Source organism: Sorex araneus, chromosome 11 (assembly GCF_027595985.1).
Source record: "Sorex araneus isolate mSorAra2 chromosome 11, mSorAra2.pri, whole genome shotgun sequence".
NCBI lineage: Eukaryota > Metazoa > Chordata > Mammalia > Eulipotyphla > Soricidae > Sorex > Sorex araneus.
In genome coordinates this window covers 38,024,790-38,042,696 of record NC_073312.1, presented here as the reverse complement: position 1 = coordinate 38,042,696, position 17,907 = coordinate 38,024,790, and the positions used below count along the sequence as shown (strand labels likewise).

The window sequence follows — 17,907 nt, the reverse complement described above, 5'->3', positions numbered from 1 at the left end:
CATCTCAAGAGGGGTGATGCGGGCGACACATGTGCTCAGGTGCCACATGTGCTCGGCCACATGGGTACAAGCAGCACTTGTGCAGCATATGGATGCACTTGCTTTGTTCAAGGTGGCCTTTATAGAGTTTCTCCAACCTGTTTCCAGGGCGGGGCTTCTACCTAAGTAAAAGTTCATTGCTAAGGAGGTTGCCTGGGGTAGGGGTGGGGGTGGGTGTGAGGTTTGGAGTGGTGATGGTCTTTGTTTTTTTTTTTCCTTTTTGGGTCACACCCAGCAATGCACAGGGGTCACTCCTGGCTCATGCACTCAGGAATCACCCCTGGTGGTGCTCAGGGGACCATATGGGATGCTGGGATTCGAACCCGGGTTGGCTGCATGCAAGGCAAACGCCCTACCCACTGTGCTATCACTCCAGCCCCCAGGTGATGGTCTTTGAAATTCCTTTCCTGGCTTTTGCTTCTACAGGAGTTTCTCTGGGTCTGTTGCTGTAAGGTCTTATCAGGCCTTAGATCCTGTTTTCTACAAGGTGGGCTTTCGCCATCACTGTGCCTTCCCTACATCAAAGGCACTTGAACAAAATATGAAGCAGAGTCCCCAGATAAACTGAGCGCTAGTGGAGAGTACTAATGGGGGGCAAGGTGAACGGAGTTTCACGTATCCGGCTGGGATCAGGTTATTTATAGACTTTGGCCTGTTCCATGAAAACCACGGGCTCAAATCTGAAGGCAATGCCAGGGGTGAAAAGGATTTTCCGCAGGTCCTCCCTCATAGAATTTAACACAAGCATGTCAGAAGCTTGAAGACGGCCGGATGGGTTGAGTCCCCATGCGATTCCCAGCACGCAGATCGGAGGCACAGGGGCTGCGGGCTTCTCCTCGGCCTGCAGCTCCGGGAGCAGCTGCCCCAGGTGGGGTTCCTCTGGGGCATCCCTCCAGGTGTTGCCTCGCCGATGAGGGGCAGATGAGGCACCGAACTCGTAATCCTGGTGCTGTCTTAGAAATCAGACTGACCCTGCTTCTTCAGCAACCCCGTACCAGGGGCTCTCCGGCTTCCCTGACTATCAGCTCCACTCAGGCCTGTGACCACGTCCGGTCACGTGCTCACTCGGTCACGTGAGACCGAGTCACGTGGGCCTCATCCCTCACTCGGGGCGGCGCGGTACAGGGGATCCCAGAGGCCGTGACGGTAAGAGCTGCCGGCCGGGGCCGGGCTCGGGCGGGGTCGCCGCCGCCGCCGCCGCTCGCCGCTCAGCCTCCCTGTCGCCCTTGTCGCTGCAGATGAGCCAGCGCGCTGCGGAGCCGGAGCGGCCGCCCGCGTCGGAGCCCGTGTGGGAGCGGCCCTGGTCGGTGGAGGAGATCCGCAGGAGCAGTCAGAGCTGGTCGCTGGCGGCCGACGCGGGCGTGAGAGGCGGGCCCGGGAGGGGAGGGGAGGGAAGGGAACCGGGCCTCCAGCCCCCCTGCCCCGGGATGCCCCGTAGCCTCCTGTCCGCTGAAGAAGAACGCGCGTCTGCTCTTCCCGGAAACGCCCCCCTGGGCGGCCCGCTGGCCCTGGTCACCTGAATGCCCGCACACGCCGGGTCCGGGCCCGGTTCGGGTTTCCTAGCGCGCTTTCAATCCCCACTTTCTAGCCTGTGAGGCCAGGTGGGCTCCCAGCGTTGCGCGGTCGTAGTGGCACCGTTTGGAAACCCGGTGCTGCACCTGCACGCACCCGGAGGAGGGTGATGATAGAGTTTGAGGGGGCACGGCCTGGAGTTGGGGCTCCTGAGGCCGCGGCCCCAGCCTTCAGAACTGGGTGTCGAAGTCCCAAAAGACTATGATTGTAGGGATCACTTCTGGCAGGGCCCCAGGGTGCCAAGGATCGAACCCTCGTCGCACGCGTGCAATGCAAGCCGTATTACCGTTGCCTGCCCTATTTCTGGCCGCTGGGATTGTTTTTGTTTTTGTTTTGGGGCTCCGCCCTGCGGTGCTCAGAGGCTACTCCGGGCTCAGTGCGCAGGAATTATTCCTGAGCTTGGGGGATCCTATGGGATGCCAGTGATCGAACCTGGATTGTTCGCATGAAAGGATGTACTATTGCTCCGGGTCCCCTGGGATTGTTTAGTTCCAAGATATTTCGTTTTGACTGAAATTACCTTAAACTTGAAAATGAGGAGGAACTGGCGTGTTTACAGTTGAGATTTGGACATACATACAAAAGCATACAAATACAGGTGAGCTTTGTCACCGTTTATATGGGATCCTTAGAGATGGCAAAGAGGATTTTAGACTTCCATCGGGAACAAAAGTTCTGTAGTTACTCAGTGCCTCTGATTACTGTACTGCCAAAAGCAGCTTTTCTTTTATATTCTTTTCTTTTTACATTCCAGTTCACAAGCGTAGTCTCACAAAGGTGAAAGGAGTGTTTTTTATTTTGACACGTAAAGTAGATGCATGTTTTATTTATGCTTTTTTTTTTGTTTTTTAAATAGCTTTTACAGTTTCTACAGGAATTCTCACAGCAGACTATCTCTAGGACCCATGAAATCAAGAAACAAGTGGATGGACTAATTCGGGAAACTAAAGCCACAGATTGTCGCCTGCATAATGTCTTCAATGACTTCCTTATGCTATCTAATACCCAGTTCATTGAGAACGTGAGTTACTTTGTTAAACTTTCAGTCATACAATGTTTCAACACCCATTCCCCCACCTGTATACATTTCCCATCACCAATCTCCCCAATATCCTCTCTACCCCCTCTCCCCCCCTTTCCCCACCACCTGCCTCTATAGCAGGCACTTTTCTTCTTAATCTCTTTCTTTTTTTTTTTTTTTGATTTTTGGGTCACACCTGGCGATGCACAGGGGTTACTCCTGGCTCTTCACTCAGGAATTACTCCTGGCGGTGCTCAGGGGACCATATGGGATGCTGGGATTGGAACCCGGGTCGGCCACGTGCAAGGCAAATGCCCTACCCGCTGTGCTATCGCTCCAGCTCCTCTTCTTAATCTCTTTCAACTTTTGTGCATTATGGTTTGCTTTGTAATACAGATACTGAGAGGCTATCATGTTTGGTCAATCTCCAGCACTCCATATAGTCCCCCAATCCTGCCCTGAGTGATTCCCGAGCGCAGAGCCAGGAGTAGCTTCTGTGCACTGCCAGGAGTGACCCACAAATCTAAAAATAAAAAGAATAAAATCTGCTTGTTGGTCTCATTCTGTATCTTTCTTGTTGGATCCCAGCGCTCAGCTTTTCTCTGAAGTCAGTGCTGCGGCTCTAAACTGGTCAAAGAATTAGAGAATTGGGAGACTTCTTTTGAAGCCTCTGATGAATCTGTACCACAGTGGTATCAATTAGTGTCTCTGTTGACAGGGACATTTTAAACTTGGTTTTCTGAATTCCAGTCTTCTGCTCTTCTCTTTTTTACCTAATTTTTAAAATTTATGTTTTATTAGATTTTGATTTTGTAACAATCTCATTTTGTTTTTGTTTTTGTTTTTATTGGCTGTTTCTGGGCTACACTCAGAGGTGCTGTGGCGAATGGGGGTGACTCTTTCTTGGCCAGTGCTCAGGGTAGCTCTGAGACATGCTTGGTAAGCTGTGCAGTGCTGGGTATCAGATCTGGGCTGCTGACCTTTGAACCATCTCCCTGACCCCCAGGATCTTTTAATTTTGTGTTTTATTTATTAAATAATTTTTACTTTCATTTTATTTCCTGGGTTTTCTCTCTCTGCATCCCTTTTATTTATCCCTTTTATCTCTGCCCATCTAATCTGTAGCCAGCATTCCTCTCTGTGTATGCTTGTTAGTACTGCTAAATTACTACTACGTCAACCTCCACTAAGGCCACATGTTCATTTGCGTGTTAAATGTTCTTTCTATCTGTAGCAGAGCATGATGGTGTTAATAGTATGGGTAATGATTCATTAATAACACTGGAGAAAATATGTATGCTTATAATGCACTTGAGAGTGATTTGGCTTTGTATGTATTTTCTTTAAACCCTGAGGTTTGGAGGTTATATACTACTATTCTGGCTTGAGTGATAGTACTGTGTTTTGTTTGTTTTTTTTTTTTTTTGGTTGTCGTTTGTTTGTTTTTAAATCATTTGGGAAAATGTTCAAAGTCAGGTAGGTTTCTTGGTTTCGGTAATTGGCCCTGAAAGCAGCTGTCAGGTCACATACTGCATTACAGAATTACTGAAGCCAAAGAACAATCAGTACTTTCTAGGGCAAAAGAAATTAGTATGTTTGGTAACAGACCAAAAGGGAACTCTGGGGGGTTCAATTTTTAGTGCTTCATTAATCTGCTAATTTAGGGATTTTGTCCTGCAACCGTAGTGATCTAGTTCATGACTTCTTTATAGCACTTCCTACAATTGCAATTTTATGTTTGTTGATATGTAACTTTCCCACTAGAAGTCAAGTCCTGTTCTTTTGTGAATTTTTATTTATTTATTTATTTTAGCACAAACTTGCTATTTAGAGTCTTGGGGAATATTTGAGTGAACAAATGGTAGAACACATACATTCAAAGGTCTTTCTATAAAAGATTTTTTATAGTCTGTTGGGAAATCCCCAGTCCCTGGTTCCTTTTTCTCCATTCACCTTTGCCTCTTACCTTGTCGTCTTTCCAAATATTCTCCCCCTCCTTTATTTAATCATCATGGTTTATAAAGTTGTTCACAATACAATTGTTATGGACATTCAGTATTCCAGCACCAATCCTAACACCAGTGTAACCTTCTCTCTACTATTGTCCCCGTTTTGCCACCCATCACCCATGCCTGCCCTGCCCCCTTCGCAGGCACAAAATAATTTATATTTACTTTATATGTACAACTTAATGACTCTAGACATACTTCAGTAAAAGAAAATTTGTGAATATTGTTATATCTCATGGGGTCATTAAGTCCTGTCCAAGAATTTACTATGCTGTTTATTGCTAGTTAAGCCTTCTGTGTTATTGTTCACTGAGTTTAGTTGGCTTCTATGTTACTTTCCTATCTGATTTGGTGTGTTTCCTCTAAGATGTCAGTATTGTGGAATTTAAAGATGTCTCATGGCTGTATTTGCTGCAACATGCTCCAGGAACTCCAAGATCTGTAGAACTGGGCCCTGAGTTTACTTGGTGGTGCTGTGGGCTGTGGGTATGGCTTCTGGGGCTTTAGAAATATGGAGAAGGGGGAAGTGAATTGGGGGAAGGCTGCTTGTCCCCACTCTGAGAAGACCCAGGATTTTCAGCCTGAAACCAGTGTGCCTGGAATTTTTGTGTGTTTTGTGTATCTGCAGAGATTAGTTGTGAAGCAGTGGAGTTGGGCTGTTGGCATGACAGCAGCTGTTGGGAATGGGTGCAGTTGCCAGTGCTTCAGCAGGACAGAGACTTGGCTACGCCACACCTGGAGGCACCAGAGTTTTCAGCTGGGAGACCAGAGACCAAATTCAGCTGTGAATTTTTTGCAGCTTGGCTTGCATCTCTTTTGAGATTTAGTCCTGAGTCTGGAAAAAGTTCTTTGAGGGGAAATACCAAAGATATTTACCAGCTCTGGATGTGGCACCCTTATTTTATCATTGTCACTGTCATCCCCTCGATCATCGATTTGCTCGAGCGGGCATCAGTAACGTCTCCATTGTGAGACTTGCTCTTACTGTTTTTGGCATATTGAATATACCACGGGTAGCTTGCAAGGCTCTGCCATGCGGGTGAGATACTCTTGGTAGCTTTTTGGGCTCTCCGAGAGGGGCAGAGGAATCGAACCCAGGTCGGCCGAGCTCAAGGCAAACACCCTACCCGCTGTGCTATCGCTCCAGGCCCCTGATCTTATAATGGTCAAAAAACATGAAGTTGGGGCTGAAGCTATAGTATAGAGGGTAAGCTCTTGCCTTGCATGTGGCCAACTTGGGTTTCATCTCTGGTATCCCATATTGTTCTCTGAGCCCTGCCAAAAGTCATCCTTGACTACAGAGCCAGGAGTAAGCCCTGAGCACTGCCAGATGTGGCCAAGAAACCAAATGATACTGCTTGTTTGCTCTGGTAAAAGTGAAGGGGTTGAGATTATGTTCTGTGTACTGAGTCCTTGTGATACACAGTCCTAATCACTGTAAAGGTCCTGTGCATTTCATCTACTTCCCAGATAGTTTCTTAATGTTACATTTGGTTTTCAGCTACAGACTGCTTCTATCTGATGATGTCCTTTTTATTGACAGGCAGATGAAAAAGTAGGGTTTCATGCTATTTGGGTTTCCATGTGAAGCTTAAATTTTGGGTTAAAAGATCTCTATGTAAATATCCAGGTAGTCCTGGTAGTTGCCATATCTTGAGTCTCAGTTTTAAGGTTTGTTTTTTTTTATAGAAAAGTTAGAAAGAGAAACAAAAAGGGAAGAGAAGCAGCATTATAATTCTAAAACTTTTTGGGATTCATATTTCAGCAGTGTCCTCATTTTGAAATAACTACCAGTTTGATCAGTGTTGCATCTAAATGTTCATATCTGCTATTCATATTCACTGATCCAAGAATTCTATTTTCTTTGGGAGAAGGGAGTTGGCTGCCAAGCAATGCTCTGGGAATCAGAGTTCATTCTTATGATACTCGGCCAGTGAGGTTGCACAGTTTCATTCTGGGTATGGCAGTATGATACTATTTGAGTCAGTCAAATGCCTGACTTCTTTGGTAAGTCATGGGTGAGGTTGGCTTATCTGCTATATATTAAAGGGATAGAGCATATTTATTAAGTATTTTAAGTGGTGAAATGAAAGTAAGTTGCACCATTTCTATTGCTAAAATTCTTAAAATGGGGGCTGGAGAGATAGCACAGCGGGTAGGGCGTTTGCCTTGCACACGGCCAACCTGGGTTCAAATCCCAGCATCCCATATGGTCCCCTGAGCACCGCCAGGGGAAATTCCTGAGTGCAGAGCCAGGAGTAACCCCTGTGTATCGCCAGGTGTGACCCAAAAAAGCAAAAAAAAAAAAAAAAAAAAAAAAACAAATAAAATTCTTAAAACGGTAGATCCTAGTGAATAGGCCCTACCAGTTGACGTTTTCATTAGCCTCACATGCAATGTTGTATTTTGATATTAGGCAAAGTGATAGCTTAAATAAATGGATATGAAAAATGGCATCTGCTGCTTTTATGATCCTTTGGTTGTAGTGGGTTGAACTTTTTTTTTTCATGTTTCCAAGTCATTTTTACTTTTTTTATAATTTAATTTTGGTCAGTTGGTTTCTGAGCCTTTTGTCCCTGATAGAATTCTTTCCCAATTCCTTCTAAAATTGAACAGTTCTTGAGTTGTGATTTATTCCAAGTGATGTTTTGACCATTTAAAAGTAATGTGTTTCCTTTTTCAGCGCGTTTATGATGAAGAAGTGGAAGAGCCAGTACCCAAGGCTGAGACGGAAAAAGCAGAACAGGTATTTGTGTAAAGTCACTTTTCTGTTGCATGTCTGACTTACAGAGCAGAGAAGAGTGTTGAGGATTTGTGATCTGCAGGCAGGGGGTTAGATATTGGGGGAAATGAGACTGAGAGGCAACATTTGAACTTTAATTTATTCTTGAAATTTAGTGTATTAAAAAAAATACACTGGAGTAAGAGTGCATTGGGCAGGGCGCTTGCTTTCCATGTGGTCTGGGTTCAATCTCTGGCACCCTATATGGTCCCTTGAGCCCCGTCAGAAGTGATCCCTGAGTACTGAGCCAGTAGTAAGCCTTGAGCACTGCTGGGTGTGGCCCAAACCTGTCCAAAAAAAAAAAAAACCCAACCCCAAAACATAGATTAGTAGATAAAGTCCCTGAATTCTGTCTTTAGGAGTAGAGCAGGAGTTGGCAGTAGTATTCTTTTATGTTTCAATTTTTTTATGTGTGTGTATAGCTTTAATTTTATTATTTTTTTTGGGTCTCACCCAGTTGTGCTCCTGGCTGTATGCTCAGGATCACTGGTGGTGCTCAGGGGACCATACAGGATGCCGGGGATCAAACCTGGGTTGGCCGCTTGACTTGACTACCCGCTGTACTATTGCCCTGCCCCCAAATGTTGGCAAAGATTTTCTGAAACAAACCAGATAATATTTCAGATTTTGCTGTCACATATATCTACCTCTCTTCTTTTCCCCCTTCCTTTTCCTTTATCTCTACCTTCCTTAACATTGTGAAACCCATTCTTACCATAATCAGGCCCTAGACTCAGCTGCAGCCAGGGAGCTCTGTTTAGTTGTCAAGCCTGTATTTCTCTATCCTTTTCATGACTGCTTTGATTTGAATTCCTACCATCTGAAGAGGACTTATGAGATGAATCCTAAGTATCTTCATTACAGTGTCCAAGCCCCTGTATTTAAGACCTTTCTGGGTGCTGATAACTGTTAGTACATAAGTTATGGACTACAGATCCTAGTAAGATTGGCCCTAGTGGGGCTGGAGTGATAGCACAGTGGGTAGGGCATTTGCCTTGCACGCGACCGACCCGGGTTCAATTCCCAGCATCCCATATGGTCCCCTGAGCACCGCCAGGAGTAATTTCTGAGTGCAGAGCCAGGAGTAACCCCTGTGCATCGCCAGGTGTGACCCAAAAAGGCAAAAAAAAAAAAAAATATTGGCCCTAGTAAGAGTGTTGTTTTGGTAGCCTGGGAGAAACCTTTGTCCTTGAGAGAGTACATTTATGGAAAGGATGACAGGACATACTGCAAGCAACATGGCTGCTTACTAACTTTTGGATGTTTAGATGAGGATGAATTCTTAAAAAATAGCTGGGAGGATGATTAGTTGGCTGGATGAGGAAAGGAGGGCTGGCTGTTAAGGTCACTTTTAACAGAGAATGCCACTGTGCTCAGGTTCAGGGTTGGGGCTTAGCCTGATAGTTTATGAACAATACTTGTGGAAGGTACAGGAAATCAGGCCAAAGGAAGGAAAATAGTGGGGGGTGGGAAAGGCAGAGCGTTCATAAACTGAACTGAGTCATAGAGGGCCAGTGGTTCCTGTCTTTTCTTGCCCTCTGTGGCTTTATGTGTTACAGATGCAAATAGTTTCTTTCAGAGTCTTCTCACATCATAGGGAAAAGCATATATAAGAGGTTCCTAACTTGCTAGCATTCTGGCAGAATTACACTCTTCTTTCTACTCAGGCATAATGAAATATCAATTTATTAGGAGAGAATCTTGAATCAGGTGTGATTTATTTTGAAAATACAAATTGCCTGAGGAATTTAGTACTTTCCCAGTAAATGTTATTTGTAAATTCATTTAGAAGAGGATATTAGAAAGTTTTAAAAAAATAAACAAAATGACCTCTTATTTTTGGCTTTTTCAGCAGTGCTGAGGGAGCCCAGGAACCATACTCAGTGATATTTGGATACTCACGCAAGACAGTTTAAAGTTCAGAGCCTGAGGATACTGTGCTGTGTGGGCACCGGGAGTTCATCTGGTGGAGCTTGGGGCCTCCAGGGCTGCTGTACTTAGCAGTGCTCAGGAGGGCCATATGGGTCTAACAGGGGTCCCTGCAAAAGGGGTCCCTGCCAAGCATACACGTGCAAAGCATACAACTCTGCCCCTCAGCGCTATCTCTCTGGCTCCACAAAAATGTTACTTCATTATTTTATTTTTCATGGTGCTAAGACATTGCTTTTTGAATGCAATAGTATCAAGTTAGGACTTGGCTCAGGTGTAAGGTGGAGTGTTTCCTGGACTTACAAAAAAGCCAGTATAGATTGCACATCGTATTTCCAGAGATTTGTTACAGTGTTATCTGTTTAACTTAAAATCAGGCATACCAGAGTTTTGAAAAAGCAGGCAGCCAAAACAAAGAATAAACTAGAAAGACTTCTGTATTTGAGACAAGAGTATAAAATGCAGGGGTTTTTCCTTTGACCCTCAAAATAGCACCATGGTTCTTTGTATGTAAACTTCTAGAATATTTGTGAGAAGGGGAAATGACAGGACTTATTTTTCATAAGTGAGTTTAGGAGGAAGCTGTCATTGCAAGCTGCTATTGTAGGAATTGGAAATCTGTGTAGTATTTTCATACATTTTGTATTTTATATTTTATATGTTAGGTAGCTGAACCATTACACAGTAGTTGTGCTTTTGTCTTCATAAATGATGAAGCTGGACTTCATATAGTTGGTTGCATGTCCAGAAAGTGACAAACTTGGGATTTAATGTTTTTTCCAATGTCTGTTAAGACATTCAGCAGAATCTCAGTTTGATAGCATTTTTAAATTAAGATGAGCTTGAAATATATCTAGAAAATATTCTTAGTATCTTTTGTTTTGTGGATGGTAGGGGGCTCCATGTGGTGATATCACCACATTGGAGATCGATACTGAACATACTTACTTCTAGGAAAAGACCCGGGAGCAGAAAGAAGTAGATCTAATTCCAAAAGTCCAGGAGGCTGTGAACTATGGTTTACAAGTATTGGACAGTGCATTTGAGCAACTTGATATAAAAGCGGGAAACTCAGATTCTGAAGAAGATGATGCCAATGAGCGGGTGGAACTGATCCTGGAACCAAAGGTAAAGACATTCAGCTAAAATGTTTATTGTTACGCCTGTTACGTTTTGGGTACTTTACTTGGGCATAGAATTATTAAGATTAAATAGGATAAATAAGCCTAAGAGTGGTTGATTTTTGTAGTACTAAAATGTACTTCTTAGGGGAGAAAAATAGGATTAAGTATGCATCAAAACTCAGCAGAATTTTTGTTCACTTGATTAGTTCTTTTGAACTTATTCCTATGAAGTTGGGCCCCTGTCCTTGTTTGGTTACTGCCGGTAAATTATTTGAATTATTTGGTTTTTTGGGGTTTTTTTTGCCATTCCCATTAATGTTAAGTACTTCACAAGAGTGATTTGCTGTGATTCAGCTTATTTTCCTCTGCCTAGGATTTTATTCCTTATGTCAGTCCTTTTTTTTCTTTTTTTGCACTTCTGATTCTAATGTTTCTTTTCGAGTGTTATTTTGTTGTTGTTGTTGTTTTGCTTTTTGGGTCATAACCAGCAGTGCACAGGGGTTACTCCTGGCGCTGTACTCAGGAATTAGTCCTGGCGGTGCTCGGGACACCATATGGGATCCTGGGAATTAAACCCAGGTAGGCCTTGTTCAAGGCAAATGCCCTACCTGCTGTGCTATTGCTCCAGCCCCTTCCAGTGTTTTTTATTTTCCTTTTTTATTATGGTACTTGGTTTTGGATAATCAGATGGAATAATACATTAAATGTAACACTTTATTTCTCAACCTAATTATTTAGTGGTTTATTCCCTTTCTTTATTCTTAGGATCTTTATATCGATCGTCCTTTACCTTATTTGATTGGATCCAAGCTATTCATGGAGCAGGAAGATGTAGGTCTTGGAGAATTGTCTAGTGAAGGTATTATTTTGTACTGAGTATTTTTTTCTAATGAATTTTACATTTTTCCTTAAAACATCTTATTTTTAAATAATTTAAAATATCATATTATGGTTATAGAAAAGAACTCCCTTATATTTTTTCCCAAGTTGATCAAGTGAGTTGACCAAGTGAAAGCTTACTTAGATGTTAGAGGAGAAGGAAAGGAATATGTTCAAGGGAGAAGACAAGCCTGAAAAGAGACATCGGAAGAGACATGTATAAGAGAGAACATGGATTTGAAGAAACAGGCCTTTTAATTCAAGTTTACCAGTTAATATTTTACCACATTTATTTATTAATTTTAATTGAATTACCATGAGATAGTTACAAAACTTTCATATTTGAGTTTCAGTCATACAGTGATTAAACACCCATCCCTCTACCAGTGCACATTTTCTACCACCAATGTCCCCAGTATCTCCTCTCCCTCCCCCCACCCCGCCCCCATCCCACCCCTTTCCCTGCTTCTATGGCAGATAATCTCCCCCATACTCTCTTTCTACTTTGGGGCATTACAGTTTGCAATACACATACCAAGAAGCTATCACATTTGGTCCTTTAACTACTTTTAGCACACATCTCCCACCTAAAATGATCCCTCCAACCATCATTGACTTAGTGATCCCTTCTCTATTCCAGCTACCTTCTCCCCCAACTCATGTGGCAGGCTGCCAACCATGGAGCAATAGTCCTCACCCTGTCTCTACTGTCGTTGGGTGTCAGTCTCATATTATTTTATTTTATATTCCACAAATGAGTGTAGTCATTCTGTGTCTGTCTCTCTGTTTCTGTCTCATTTCACTTAGCATGATACTCTCCATGACCATCCATCCACTTATAAGCAAATTTCATGACTTTATCTTCCCTAACAGCTGTGTAGTATTCCATTGTGTAGATGTATCAAAGTTTCTTTAACCAGTCATCTGTTCTCGGGCACTCAGGTTGTTTCCAGATTCTGGCTACCACCACATTTATTTTATTTTACCTATACACATGTTTTTTTCTCTACAAGTATTTGAGAGACATCATGTGGATACTATGCCTTTTCACTCCTGAATGTTTCTGTTTATGTTTTGTACCAAGGACAGTTCTCTTATATAACAGCATTATAGTTTTAAAAGTTAGGAAACTGGACACTATTACTAATAGTATTAATACTATTAACTAATTTTTAATTATATTCACATTCTGCCAGTTCTAATAATGTCCTTTACAGTTTCTTTTATCCTCTTGTTCAAGATTGAATTGAGGGTTACTCATCACATTTAGTTGTCAGATCTCTCTAGTTTTCTATTAGTCTGATACAAGTTCTCAGTTTCTGCATGCCTCCATCCCCCTTTTTTTTTGAAAAACAAAGCAAAACAAAACAAAACCTTGATATATTTGAGAGTTCAGGGCAATTTGAAGCTATGTAAAATTCCATTTCTCACTATAATAAAGACACTTAATTCTGGTTGAGATAACCATGGTTTTATAATTATCTCTCTCATGCTATTGTATGTTGGTTTTTGATTTTGAGAAGGAACTAAGAATATTTTTAAAAAGGGAAATTGATGGTAACTTTTACCTCTCTTTTAACAGAAGGTTCTGTGGGTAGTGACCGTGGTAGTATTGCAGACAGCGAAGAGGAGAATGAAGAGGAGGTAAGGATTGTTTGGTGTGTCCAGGCCAATGGCTGGCAGGAAAGACAGGCTGTGGTAGCAAACCAAGTAGATAATGTATTCATATATGAGCAATCTATTTTCCTAAGTCTTTTCTTCTAGAAATCATATTCTGAAGTTTTTTCCTCAGACTTGGATTTCTTTTTTGTCTTGAGTACAAAAGTAAAACCCTTTGAATTTCCTTTGCTGTTGCCCTCTCTTCCATCTCACCACCTGAACCTCTTCTTATAAATATATTTTAAGGAGGGAAATTTAGATATTTTGTTGGACTCCTTGCCTGAGATCTTTGAATAATTCTAGGGAAAAGAATACACATTTCAAATGATTTTACCATAAGACCGTCTAAGTTTGAAGGATTCTTTAAAAAAATTTTTTAAATTTTATTTTCATAAAATTGTTCATGATAATTGATTGCATTCAATATTTCAACGCCAATCTCACCACCATTACACCTTCCCATTACCATTATTATTTTTTATTGCTCGTTATGAATAGTATGAGATGTCTATAAGGGTCTATCTCACAGTGATTCAATTAAAAAAAAGTAAAAAGAAAAAGTGTCCCTGAAATTCTAAAATTTTAAATAATTGGGATCTGGAGACGTCTCTGCAGCAAGCTGTTCTGTTCTGAGGTTCTTTTGTGAATCTCTGGATCATGGCCGTTAATATGCTTAAATAGCACCCGGAGGCAGTTCGTGGGTGTGACAACCAGGACCCCAGGAGGGTGGGGAGATGAGAAGGGGCAGCCCGTTCCTGGCTTCTTAAGGTCTGGAGTTTTCAGTCACTGGTCCTGAGTACCTGGGTTTTTCAGCAGATTCATTCTCTTGTGTGGGGGGCTGTGGACGAGCCTGTGAAGATCGGCTTTTTGAAGGATACTTTTTGTTTGTTTGTTTGCTTTGTTTTGGGGTCACACCTGGCGATGCACAGGGTTTACTCCTGGCTCTACACTCAGGAATCACTCCTGGCGGTGCTCGGGGGACCATATGGGATGCTGGGAATCAAACCTGGGTCCGCTGCGTGCAAGGCAAACGCCCTACCTGCTGTGCTATTGCTCCAGCCCCTGTTTTAAGGATTCTTAAGGCATCTGAGGACATTTTATCTTTGCTGCTATCTCTGCCATCTTCATTTTCTAGAACGTAGTCTTGCTCCCTGCTATGAGGTCTCTAAAGTTTATAGGCCCTGACCATGAATAGGTCTGGACTTACTCCTTTAAACGGATGGGATATTGTTATTGCCAAGGGCAGAGACATTTTAAAGTATAATCTTTGTGTCTAAGCTTCTAAAAGCAGATAACATTTTATGCATGCTCATTTCTTCTCTTCCCTCCTGTTTCATAGTCTGTCTTTCCTGTCCTCCTCTTCCTAGTTTTCCAAATACTTCCTAGCCTTCCAAATACTTCTAAGTTTTGGTAGGATATAAGATGTTCTTAAGACAAAAACCACGAAGAACTGTTTTCTTAACTCAAAAAAACTAATAATTGTTAGCTATATTTTTTTGCTTTTAGCTTTCAATGGGATCTGTACCTAGTGGCTGAGAGCAAATAGTAATGTCTCCTTCGTGGGCCGGTGGAATGGTTATCCTACTTAGAGGCACAATAGAGAATGGACTCCAAATGCATCTGCATTAAATTAAAGCCTTAATTAAATATGTAACTTTTACTTTGTATGTATATTTGTTCTTCTTTATGACCAGGCAAAGCATATCCTCTACCAATGAGCAGCTACATCCTTGGTCTCAATTTTTAACTTCATTCCTCCTTTTTTTAATTGAATCACCCTGAGGCACACAATTACAAAGTATTTCGTGATTGAGTTTTAGTCATACAATGTTCCAACACCCAACCAGTGTACATTTCCCATCACCTGTGTCCCCAGTTTCACTCCTGCCGCTCCCCCTGCCCTACAGCCTGCCTGCCTCTCTGACAGACCTCTCTCTCTCTCTCTCTCTCTCTCTCTCTCTCTCTCTCTCTCTCTCTCTCTTCCTCCTTCCTTCCTCTCTCCCTCTTTCCCCCCTCCCTCCTTTCAAGCCTGTGGTTTGCAATACAGGTATTGCAAAAGTTATCATGTATGTCACTTTACCTCCTTTCAGCACTCAAGTTTTTACTTTAAATCTGAAGGTTTGTGAAGATAGTGAAGGAAGATACTAGCAATTGATTTAGATGTTTAAATGAACCACAAGAATTACATTTTAACTGGAACAACTTTTTGGGTATATTGCCAGCTATCTACCTGACGATGTTGCAGATGATTGATAATCAGTATAATGAGGCCAAGTATTGACCTGCCTCAGAGACAAAGATATTAGATCATTTCTGTACATTTGAGTAAAGTCTGTGTTAACAACAAAGCCTTTTTTCCCTCCCTCCTAAAGGAGTCAGATGAAGATTTTGCCAATCATAGCGACAATGATCAAAATCGGGTAAGGTTCACAATTAAACTTTTAATTGTAGCATAGTAGATATATTAAATATAAATACATAAGTAGGTACTAAAATTACTTTTGACTGACTTATGAGAAAGAATTTATGTATATAGTTTTCTTTCATAATTTTAGACTACCTACCCTTAGTGCATATATTTTTGATTTCTGCTTTGGAATTCACTGTGCTTTCTTAGACTGCACTGTCGTAGTACTGTTGTCTGTTGTTCATCAATTTGCTTGAACGGGCACCAGTAATGTCTCCATTGTGAGACTTGTTACTGTTTTTGGCATATCGAATATGCCATGGGTAGCTTGCAGGCTCTGCTGTTTGGGTGGGATACTCTCGGTAGCTTGCCGGGCTCTCCGAGAAGGGCAGAGGAATCAAACCTTAGTTGGTCGTGTGCAAGGCAAACTCCCTACCTGCTGTGCTAATAATTTTTTAAAAACCTCAGTTAGCCCCTCTACAAAAAATAGGTCTGAACCCTCAAGTCCCACAGCCCCTTTCTCCACCAAAATAAATGCCCCCCCAAAGAAAAACAAACCTGAAATAGATACTAAAATAGTAATGATCTGAACCATGATTTTACCTGTCAGCGTCTCTGTATACTTTAAAATATCTATAATTTTATTCCCAAGAGTAAAAAAGTAAATGGGGTGAAGCAGAAATGCAGTTCAGTGCTAGAACTCCTCTCTCCTGTGCTTTCTTAGAAAAAAAAAAATTGGAAAACAAAATTTCCCCAAATTGAGAAAATGTTGGAAAGAAGACTTATTTAAACTGAACTATTGTATATGAATTCTCGACTACTCTTTTAAAATTTAAGATAATGCAGCAATAACATTAATGAACATTTAGTGAATGGAAGTTTCTAGACTTCATTTAGTGAATGGAAGTTTCTAGACTGTTACCACAATTGTAGCACGGTCTTAAGCTTCAAAAGATCTGCTCTTTCCACATTACGTGTATTTGGGTGGCCCTTATCTTTAGTCCTCTGTTTACTGCTTTACTTCTTTCAGTAGAACATGGCCTGGAAATTGTACATATAATGAAATAATTTGAGAAACACCACATTCATTTAACTTCTACTATTAATTGCTGTTAATGTCTTATTGTACCTAACACAGTCAAACTACTTATAGATATGAATATGTAGGAAAAAAATATAGTATTCTTAAGGGTCAGAAGGCTTCAGGAATCCATTGAATGATGCAAGAATGTAGCCACTGGTGTGTGTGTGTTGGGTAGGGGAGGAGGGCAGTTGTAGTTTGTTTACTATTTTCTAGTAACATAAGAATTTATTCATTTATTCATTATATATGTATAATGTATTTAATATACATTATATATACATATCTAATATATACAAATTATATATACATATATATACTATATATATGTTTCCAGGTTTTAAATTTTGAGATACTGCTGCAATCATAAAGGTTTTTTGATTCCGTGACTACTTATTCAGGAATAAGATGAGATAGAATTACTTTAAAGGCTCTTGAAATTGCTGGCTAATGAATCTTCCAAATTATAGAGACTATAAATGATATGTCTATAGTCTTATCATACTAGAATTGATTTTTATAACCATATTGTATGTGCTGTGATACACTGAAATTTCTTTAGTTTGCATTTTAGTTCTCCAGTTGAGAAATACTTTATTCACAAGATTTTCAACTATATCAACTGAAGGACTTAACCTGTTTTTGTTTTGTACTTGTATTTTCCCAGTTGCATTCACAATGATGGCTAGATTTTTATAATTTCAACACATCATTTCTTCTTTAGAGGTTATAAATTTCTATGAAACTTAACAGATTTGTATATTTAGTTTTTCCAGTAATCCAGTATTATGATTGAAAACATTGGTTTAGGGGCCAGAGCCATATTATAATGGGTAGGGCTTTTGCCTTGCACTCGGTCAATTCAGGTTAAATCCCCAGCACTCCATATAGTTCCCTGAGCTTTCTGGGAGTGATCCCTGAGCACCCCTGGGTGTGGCTTAAAAAACAGAAAATAATAAGATAAAAGCATTAATTTAACATTTGCTTGTTTAAAGATAGACCCCAGCTAGCCTCGGAATTCTTAGAATCTAGATAATAAAATGCTGTTAGCATTGTATTTGGTATAGTTAATGATCTAAACAGTTTTTAAAAATTATGCATGCCAGTGGCTTCCTTTGTAAAAGTTAGAATTAACATATAAGGCTAAGTTTGAGCCCTTCAGTTGTAATCTCACAGTCGCCAGGGCAGCTCCTCTTATGATATAGGATTGTATATTTCCAAGTATGGTTTTATTTTTCAGCTTCCTTTCATTTTATCTGTGTTGGATGACTCTCTGGTGGTTAACAGCTTACTCCTCTTACCTAGTAATGCTTTGATTTAAAGTATGACTATTACTTGGTTTACTCATTTCTCAAATATTGAACATTTTCAGTATTTTAGTATTTGAATTGCAGTCTTGCATGGA

General features: G+C 41.2%; 1 protein-coding gene across 3 annotated transcripts in view; it reads left to right on the top strand.

Annotated features, from left to right (window-relative positions):
- The first annotated feature begins 1,133 nt into the window (after positions 1-1,133).
- WASHC2A (WASH complex subunit 2A) overlaps positions 1,134-17,907 on the top strand; it is a 55,489-nt gene continuing 38,715 nt past the window's right edge. For all 3 annotated transcript variants that reach the window (XM_055119117.1, XM_055119116.1, XM_055119115.1), the window contains exons 1-8: positions 1,134-1,185; positions 1,278-1,400; positions 2,468-2,632; positions 7,325-7,387; positions 10,307-10,480; positions 11,242-11,335; positions 12,938-12,999; positions 15,387-15,434. In XM_055119117.1, the coding sequence (XP_054975092.1) occupies positions 1,278-1,400; positions 2,468-2,632; positions 7,325-7,387; positions 10,307-10,480; positions 11,242-11,335; positions 12,938-12,999; positions 15,387-15,434 (729 nt within the window). In that variant the 5' untranslated portion in view covers positions 1,134-1,185. The remainder of the gene's footprint in view (positions 1,186-1,277; positions 1,401-2,467; positions 2,633-7,324; positions 7,388-10,306; positions 10,481-11,241; positions 11,336-12,937; positions 13,000-15,386; positions 15,435-17,907) is intronic.